The 9,705-nt window shown below is 38.8% G+C and overlaps 1 protein-coding gene across 2 annotated transcripts in view; it reads right to left on the minus strand.

The window, feature by feature from the left end:
- Positions 1 to 9,384, minus strand: part of sertad2b (SERTA domain containing 2b) — an 18,062-nt gene extending 8,678 nt beyond the window's left edge. Inside the window, exon 1 of one of the 2 annotated variants that reach the window (XM_024259987.2) lies at positions 9,217 to 9,384. In XM_024259987.2, the coding sequence (XP_024115755.1) occupies positions 9,217 to 9,221 (5 nt within the window). In that variant the 5' untranslated portion in view covers positions 9,222 to 9,384. Of the gene's footprint in view, positions 1 to 9,042; positions 9,195 to 9,216 lie in introns of those variants that run through there. The other variant, XM_024259986.2, reaches the window with a different exon arrangement.
- Positions 9,385 to 9,705: the final 321 nt, after the last annotated feature.

Consider the following 9,705-nt stretch of genomic DNA (forward strand, 5'->3'; position numbering starts at 1 on the left):
TTTAGTGCATTATTAAAATACTTCTAGTATTGGTGATGTGAATCTGATGTCCATTAGTTATTGAACACATAAAGCCAATTAGACATTTTCTTCAAGGGTAACTTCCTGTTAACAACCTTTACCATACCAAACTAAGACTACCAAGGTCCAACCCCAAACTAAAATAACAAAACCCAGCAGTGTAAGACTACCGAGAACAAAGAGGGGAAAAAGAACAAAAGAAAAATAAAACTAAAGCAAGTATTACTTAATTAGCATTTATTCAATTTAGATTAGCAAAATTTATAAATTGATGGCTGAGGTGCACATAGATGATAAACTATGCAGGTTTTTACATCCCTGTTGACCTGAAGACGTTTTTCTTTGCTCAATGCTACTTCCAGAATGAAGATTATATATGTAAAGCAAAACTTTGGCAAAGAGTTTGATCTTTTATGAGTTAAAAGCACATATTATCTTGCGTGCACAACATTGGTTATTAAAATGAATAAATAAATAAAAAAATAAAAAACACATTTTGAGAGATTCTAGGGTCCTTTTTATATATTTGTTTTGTCCATGGCTGCACGGTGGCGCAGTGGTTAGCGCTCTTGCCTCACAGCGAGAAGGCCCCGGTTCGAATCCCGGCTGGGACCTTTCTGTGTGGAGTTTGCATGTTCTCCCCGTGCATGCGTGGGTTTTCACCGGGGACTCCGGCTTCCTCCCACCATCCAAAAACCTGCTTCATAGGTTCATTGGTGACTCTAAATTGCCCCTAGGTGTGAATGTGAGAGTGCATGAGTGTGTGATTGAGGCCCTGCGACAGACTGGCGACCTGTCCAGGGTGTACCCCGCCTTCGCCCATCAGTGGCCGGGATAGGCTCCGGCACCCCGCGACCCCGAACGGGATGACGCGGTCTGGAAAATGGATGGATGGATGGATGTTTTGTCCATGCCAAAAAGTAGGCATAATTCATTATTAAAAAAAACAGAAGGTCACGAGCACAAATCAAAATTTCTTAAAGGCTAAAGTGGGACTATGGAGCTCCTACTAGGTTTTGATCAGTAGAAATCAAGCCCAAACGCCTCTCTTACTGTTAAAGGTAGACGACCCCTGCTCTATGCAAATGGTCCCGCCTACAACTCTGAGGTGAATTTTAATGAGCTCCTGCAGCTCTGCAGAAAGTACGTCCTAGAAAACGACACAGGTTTGTAGATTTTTACAAAAAATAGCATAATCATAATTAAAAGACTATTGGGAACACTTAAAATAGCCCAAAAGATGATTGGAGTGGGTCTTTAAAATATGCAGATTAATCAATAAATGTGAAAAATCTGACAAATAATTTTCAAGCAGAGAACTTCCCCCATTTTCTTATTAAAACCTCAAAAAGAGACCTGGAATAAAACACAGAGGACAGGTTGTGCCTTTACTGACCAGCATAGTTCTCTTTTAAAGACAGAAGAGTCAGTGTTGCGTATATAGAGATAAGAATAAAGACTTGTACGAGGAATGAGAATCTAAACATTTGAAGAAAATGGCTACATATATTTTAGCAAGAGCAACGCTACATAAGTCAGGGGAGCTAATAAAAAGGAGTTTCAGACATTTCAGGCGGAGGTCAGGTGTGTGCAAACCTGCCAACTGTGCCTGCAGACCTGCATCAGACATGTGGGCTGAGCATATTATTCCTGGAGCTGGCTGTGGTGAGAATGTGTGCTGTGCAGTAATGCAGTGCTAGTGGACGGACTCTGCAGTGATATTATGATCCTGTAACCGGATCCGCTGGTTTCCATGCTTTAGCTGCACATGCACCCCTCCCCCTCCCCTCCACACTGGGCTATTTCAGGTTCTGCATGAGCACAAAGTAAAACACACAGCAGTGCTGCTGCAGGTAGATGAAAGCCGCTCTGTGCTGCATGATAGCTGCATTCCCCTCGTGTGCATTAGCGCAGCTGATCGCACACTTGCAGTTCGCCGTGGTTTGCTGCTGCTGTTCCTCTCCACCCAGCTCTGCACTTCAGGATGACACAACTCAAACCTGTTTGACTGAGTGTGCATGCCTCTCTGTGTGTCCCACACACACACACATTGTCGACTTGTAAACACATTCCAGAAAAAACCCAGAGGAAGAGTCTATTGTAGAGCTGGCCTGACCAGACCTACCATGCTAAACAACAGCTATGCTTCCACACACACAACTTAAGATAGAGTTACAGACCTGCTTTTACAACTGTTTACACCACGGATGCTACAACTGCTACTATCACACTACGGTGAGGCTGGTTCTGTGGCATTTCTGAAGACTGAAAAATGCTTTTTTTAAAAGGTGTGCCATGAATTGGACATGATTAGCCGGATTTTCTATCAACCGAGAACAAAGAAATCACAGTCAACATTTAGATTAGTCAGGAACAAATGAACATTTGATATTAGAGTGATAGAAAACAGGAGCCAAATAATATAAACAAATATAGGCTTTTTTTCACTAAAGACAAATTTGAGCATTTAAACCAGGAACCACTCTAGCACTCTCAAATATTTGAACGTTCGACATTGGAGGCATCTGATAGGTCAATGTATATCTTGAATAACTTGCAATAAAGAAAAAATATTATATTTTTAAATAAGGATTAGCAAGAACATGTTAAAACATGTAGAAGAGCAAGAACGACAAGTACTTCCTTTTCGGAATGCAAGGGGGGAGGGGTCACTCAGTCCACTTGTATTATACAGCCAATGATCCAAGGACAGTTCCGCAGTTACATGGAAAACTTACTTCAATTGGGCAAAGGAAGCACCAGGTAAAGGAAGCAAGAAAGAGGAGGAAACCGGCAGAAGACGTAACTTTTTCAGAAGTTCAATAACGAGTCTGTGCAGTGTATAGTTGTGGTCCGGACCAAACAGCTTAGTGTGAAAGTGTCCTCAGTTGCGGTCAGATTGTTTTTGCAGATCTGCCACAAAAATCAGGTGTTTCGTTTATCACATCTTTAGTTATACCATGTGTCTAATTAGCAATTTCAATCCAAATATCTTTAATAAACCTTAAATTATATTTGATTATTATCAAGTGTGTTCGAATGAATACATTCAATTAAAAACTAGATTTCTGATCGTCTTGTGGTTTGATTGATGACTGAACTTTCCCTTGTGAGGGAATGTATTTATCTGTGATGAACTGATGACTTGCTCGAGGTGTGCCCTGACTTAACCCTAAAGTATCTGAGACAGACTCCTTCAACCCCAGTGACCCCGCCTGAGACTAAGCGGCTGCTGAAGATAGATGGATGGTTGGTTGGTTTGGCAAGTTCAAGGATAAAGTCATGTCTTTCTTAAAAGAATATGGAAGAGAAGACCACAGCACAAAAAAAAAATCCAAAACTTATCAATGATGAGACAAAGGTTCAGATAGGTTTGAATGAGCTTATTTGGTGCTAATCAGTCAACCCTGAACTCATCTGTAAATCAGAGTATTATAGAAGCAAATCTGAGGTTGTTTGTCTCTGGGCTCAAATTTGGGTCATTTAGAAGGACAGTGACGTAAAACTGCAGGAAAATCTACAACAAGATGACGGAAAAAGACAGATTTCTAAATGACCTTGTAAAAGTTTAGACCTAAATTTATTTATTTTTTCCTGTAAACTCTAAAAGAGCTCAGCATGAGAAATAAAAAAGAGAAACAATGACCCAATATGATGAAGAACAGGACACTTAGCACAACTAAATTATAAATAGGGAAAGTAATAGAAAACATAGTTGTTGCAGCTCAAACTGCATCTGTTATACTGTTGAACAATGGATGAACTTAACACATCCCAAAAACATTTTTGTTGAGGATTTTTTGGATATACTTCTCAAAGAAAACAGTCACCTATTCTTTATTCAGGCAAGAATTGATCCAATACAAGGATCACACTAACATGGAAAAAATGAGAGAAATAAACAAAAAAAAGTACCAACTTTGATAAACCACAGAATATTTGAATATTTAATTAAAATCTGAAGTTTCAAAGTTTTTTTATGCAGAATTTCACTGTAAAGACATGACTAAGATTCTGGTTTAACCCAAGGTCCCAACAAACCCTAAAGTGGACTGATACCAAAAAAACCTAATCTAAAACTGAAGCAGAGTATGTGCCGACACAACTTATATAAACTACAAACATACATGGTGGCATGGTGGAAATTCGCTCCCACTAGCCAATAGCACCTCACAGCCCCAAACTAACATTAGCATAGCAAAAAAACGTTAAGCAAAATATTTGAGCTATCCAGCCGTACAGTTTAAAGCCAGATGGCAGCTCAGACGAAAAAAATAAAGACGGTAATGGGTCTATTTCTCTGCAAGTGGATGCTTCAGAATTGGAGGAGAGAAGAGAGACTTTGGCCCGACCATGTCCGTTGCTACGTAACAAACTCTAGCTTTTTTAAGAATCTGGTTTTCATCTGCTACTAATCCAACGTGATTTTAATAAAGAAATACTCAAACACAGTTTTAATCTTAAATTATTGTATGAATGTCCTCTATTATGAAAAAATGCTACAAGATCATGTTGAAAACACCAAAACCCCAATTTTCATTCAAGCAGGTCTTTAAGCACCTTCTGCATTTTTGTCTCGGTTCAGTACAGTTTGTATGCTGATCTGAATGAACCCCAGGTCTAATAGACTTTCCTGATTTCAAGACTTTTATACCCAAAATGACCTAAACACACACAGAAACACAATCCAACATTTAGGCACCAATGACATTGAGTTGCTATACTTATTTTTGCAATAATCATATATTGTGAAGGCTAAATGACAGTACTTGTTAAATAAAAGAGGTAGTAAAATCACCTTTAAGAGTCTCATTGATAGGTTTCAAACTCTGTGTGAACTTCTATTATAGAAGAAACCAAGTTTGTCCACTTTTTGGGGGCTGAGAAAATTGTATTTTTAATATTTTTTTGATGATGGAGGACATAAGAAATTTGAGACTAAAATTGGATTTCAGGGAATTTTTTTATTCAAATCCTTGTCAATCAAGGAACAGATGAAAAAAATTATTTGAGAGATAACCTCTTTGTGACGTAGAAAATGCCCCGGGTAAGCAACAAGCTCCAAGCAACGGGGAGGGGAAAAGGGGGCGGGATTACTCCATGTTACCGGTTACTCCGTTGGAGGCAATTTTCTAATTAACTATTGTCCTAGAAAACGACATAGTTTTTTTTTTAATACTATTATTTTGGCAGAAATTACATAATTATAACTAAAAATCACCTTGAAATGCTTTTAAATTAGATCAAAAGATGATTGGAGTGGGACTTTTCTACATTTCTGATTACTATTCAGATAGTTTGTAGCACTCTGATCAGAAGTCCTGATTTACAAATGAGCCTGGAATTGATAGCTATAAAACAATAAAAATATAAACAGAATCGACAGTAGAGGGACAACGTTCTAATTCAGATCGCCACGTGATGCTTCGACCAAACTGCTTGCCTAATAACAAGGGAAACTCTAGTGATATATACTGTTTCATTTTCTTTTTTTCAAATGTTTTTGAAACACAGAAAGGTGGAAACAACGTTCATATGCATCTGTGTACTTTCCTGCATCATGACCGAGAAGACTCACATGACAGAGTTCAGCTGACTGTCACACAGGGAATCCACTACAGTCTCTTACGTAATGACAGGCATGGTTACAAAACACTACGGCTCTTCTGCACACTATGCTGCATTTCACTGACAAAAAGGTTATGAGGAATAGCTGTCTGGCTGCTGTCAGAAAAAAAGGGACTTTAAACTGTAGTTCACATACGTGGAATGGACAGAAAATTGAGAACAAGGCAGAGTCGTGCAAGTGAAACTAGTTTCCTGACTCACGATGGATTGATCAGGTATGTGAAACTTGTTGAACAAGTTGTAAACGGTGGACAAGAAAAAAAAAATTCTTGCTTTGAAGAAAAAAACCCCAAAAAAACAAGTGAAAAAAACAAAGACAATACAAAAACAGGAAAAACAAGAGATGGAATAGAAATGTCTTGATTTGCTGTTAAATTTACAATGTAAATACCAAAAACAATCGACTACTATCCACCTAAACTGAGAAAGCTTCTGAAAATCTTTTACAAACATACACAAAAGTCTGTGTTTCATAGCAACCCAAAGTCATTAGTGCCTTCACACATAAACTCACTCACTCTCTTTGCGCTCCCTCCCAAGTCTATAAATAAAGGGCAGAAGAAGAGAGCAGATTTAGGTCAGCAGACGAGTCTACATGCTGCTCATGAGTGCGCCAGTCTTCACGCTCAAGGTAGCTCCACAGTTCTGGTGGCAAACCTCTCAAGCTAGAAACCTGCAGCTTCAACATGTCTGAGTACAGTTGTACAGACCTTATTACTGCAGCGTTTGCCTTATTACTGCAGAGTCCTACTCCAACGGAGCCCACCTTCTCGCAGCAGCGCCGGCTGTCATCATTTCTACTGCAGGCAGCAGCCTCGCCGCTATGTTCTAATCCCTACCACCCCAGCGCAAGCTTGGTCGCAGCGCATGCAGCTATGCTTCACCGCTAAAAAGCTCAAAATTTACTTCTCAAAAACAGCACAGCAGAAGGATGTCCAATTTAGTTTTTTATGCCAGGCCAGGGGAAAAAAAGGTTACATCAGTGCACTTCATCAGAAATCAGAAGAGCTAAAAACCAAAGGGGGCTTCCCATTTTTGGTCTCTGACAACAAGAAGTGCACATGAAGAGCTTAGTAATAAATGAGGCTGAAACATTTTAGTAGCCACCAACCATTACGTGTACAGCAAAAACACCAACACAAATTTGTATTCCTAATAGCAAAACAACATTTAACCTTGTTTTACTAAAATTTAAGAATGTAAAGCTATAGTTTAATTTATTTTTGTCCACTGAGACACCACATCAGCTTCAACAACTCATAAGAAACTGGATTTCAATCAATTTAAATCAAGAAAAATAAACAAAACTGTAAACATTTATCCAGTATTTTTCTCCAATACTGTCCTTCTAAATAAGGTTAAATTAGAAAGCTGTTCCCAGCCTAAAAGAATGACACAGAGATTAATTACCAAGGTCACATTGGACTCTTGATTCAAGGTAAATGTTTACTATCAAGAAAATCAACAAAACAAAAAATATCTCATTATTCTATATGATATTGCCCAGCTAAAAGAAGTAAAATTAGAATAAAGCTGGTCCCAGTCATGAACCTTGAGGAACGCCATGAAGGTGATATAAACCAGGCACAATTGGACTCTTTGTTCAAGTTAAATGTTTCCCATCAAGAAAATCAACAAAATAGTAAACCTTTATTCAATAACTTATACATTGCCCTTCTAAAAAAATGTAAACTTAGAAAAAAGCTGGTCCCAGTCATGAACCTTGGGGAACGCCATGGAGATTAATTAAACTATGCTAAATTGAACTTCTTATTCAAGTTTAGGGCTGCCACGACAAGTCGACTAATTGACTATTAAAATAATGAGAAATTTAATAGTCATTTAGTCATTACTTTGTATTATATGTAGTTGGAGTGTAGTAAGTTGAAAGTTACAATGGCATTATGCTAGCTTTTTGGACTATTTTGGCATTTATTAATGTTTTTTTAGGCTATTTTGGAGTTTAGCTAATATTTCAGCTACATGTTAGCTTTTTTGGCTAATTAATGCATTTTTTTTTGTTTGTTTGTTTGTTTGTTTTTAGGGCTATTTTTTAAGTTTAGCAAATATTTCTGCTACATGTTAGCTGTTTGGGTAATTTAGGCTAATTTGACATTTAACTAATATTTTATCTGGCTATCAGCTTCCTCATTTTCATCTATCAATTTCAGCTATCAGCACTAGCATCTTCAGTGGTCTAATTGAGCTTACAGCATTCACAGGTAATGCTATATGTCTAATTTTTAGTTAATTTGAAGCTAATGATGGTTAAGATGTCTGCTTTACATCCAGTTTGCGCAAGACCCAATTAGTTTTCCTAATCTGAAAAAATAATGGGTGATTAGTCGACTATAAAAAAATTATTTGTGGCACTACTATTCAAGTTAAATGTTTAAATATTCCCAAAAAAGTCTACATCAATAAGTGTAAAAACATGGAAAGAGTTCCAACAGAATCAAGAACTGGTTCAATCAGACATAGAAGCACACTTAACTGTGACTTTAACTCTGAATTAGGACCAGAATTCGTTTATTTTGACTTTGACAAGACACCATAGCCTCCATAAAACCCAAACCAAAGCTTTGGTCAAGATAACTTTTCTAGAGATTCTGGAGGGGATGTAGGCTTCTATATGAGCTTGCGGTTGGCTTGTGGACGGTTATCTTAGCAGGGGACCTGATAAGGAGCAGAACATCTCCCAAAAGCCCATTCGGGTTTCATTAGACAACAAGACGGAACTAGATTGGTAGAATTCAAGGACTTCTTGAGAGGTCTTTGTGATTGCTAACTGCTAACAGAGCATCAGAGAGATCCACACTCCAGATCCCATCAAACATCCTCCAAGGAGACGTTTGGGATGCATGTTCACCCTCAAAAAGTACATTTAAATAAAAAGTGAAAGAGAAGACCTGCCTTTGAGCTGTGGGTCATTGGGAGCACAGACCGCTCCACCACAGCAGCTTACAGAAACAGAACATGCCAGACAGTAAATGGCTCTTTTGAGCACATTTCACAACTTTGGCTCGTCTTTAACCTCTTGTTACCTGTCTAGTAGAGAGCAGGGCAGAAGTTCGCGAATTTCATGCCTTTTAAAAAGTTTCATTGTGAGGATTTAAGTAGGTCAAACTGGACGGAACCAACACATTTAGGAAGACGTCGGTGACATTTTTGTTACACTAACTTAGGTGGCTGACTCAATAACATTTCAAGTATACATTTTTTCTTTACAACAAGAAGCCGAACAGAATTATTAATAGCAAACATTTTTGGCTGGGAAAGTTTACTTTTCTCCCCTTAGCGACAAACTTAGACGTGACCGCTTCGTCTGAGCTGACTAAAGCTAATTTAACCCCCAAAATAAAGACTATGGGGCAATTACGTGCGACTACTGACCTCCATTTAATCCGAAAACTTCTTGAACCGGACCCCTCTACCTCAGAGTGCGACTCAACACCAGCAGTCCCCGTCTTCAACATTCATTTTGGGTCGAACCAAATCGGTCCACGGCTCCCCGGAGTGTCTTAATGTGCTTAATTTTGATAGAGAAACCTGAAAACGTTGTCTTACCGCATCCAGGTCCGCCGGGGGTGTAAAGAGAAACATGGGGGGTATTTAAACAGTCCCGTCGGCAGCAGAAAAACAGCGGTGCTCGCTCCCGGAGACTCTGCCACACAATGGCGATGACAGGAGGAGAAAAAGCCTCCGCTCACAGGAACTCCGCTGCGTTCACGGACTGTCGTACTCCCCGCTCTCATCAGCTGCACGCACTCTCACGTGTGTTCTGACCTAGAGCGCACTGCCATTTCAACCTAAAGCGAATATTTAGAACTTTGTCCAATCATCTACGTAAACTAGTTAACTGTGGTGCAAATTGTAATGTCTTGACAAGAATAAACACAAATGCTGTCTCAAAGCTGTCACCATTCGGAGATTTATATTAAGCACGTAGCTTTTAATCTGAAAGATTGTGATGAGTACTTAAATTTTACAATTACATAGTTGTTATTGTGTGCTTGACACTAGTTAATAAGCAAAGGGTCTTCCTGAGATTCTTGT

This window comes from Oryzias melastigma, linkage group LG24 (assembly GCF_002922805.2).
Source record: "Oryzias melastigma strain HK-1 linkage group LG24, ASM292280v2, whole genome shotgun sequence".
Taxonomy (NCBI): domain Eukaryota; kingdom Metazoa; phylum Chordata; class Actinopteri; order Beloniformes; family Adrianichthyidae; genus Oryzias; species Oryzias melastigma.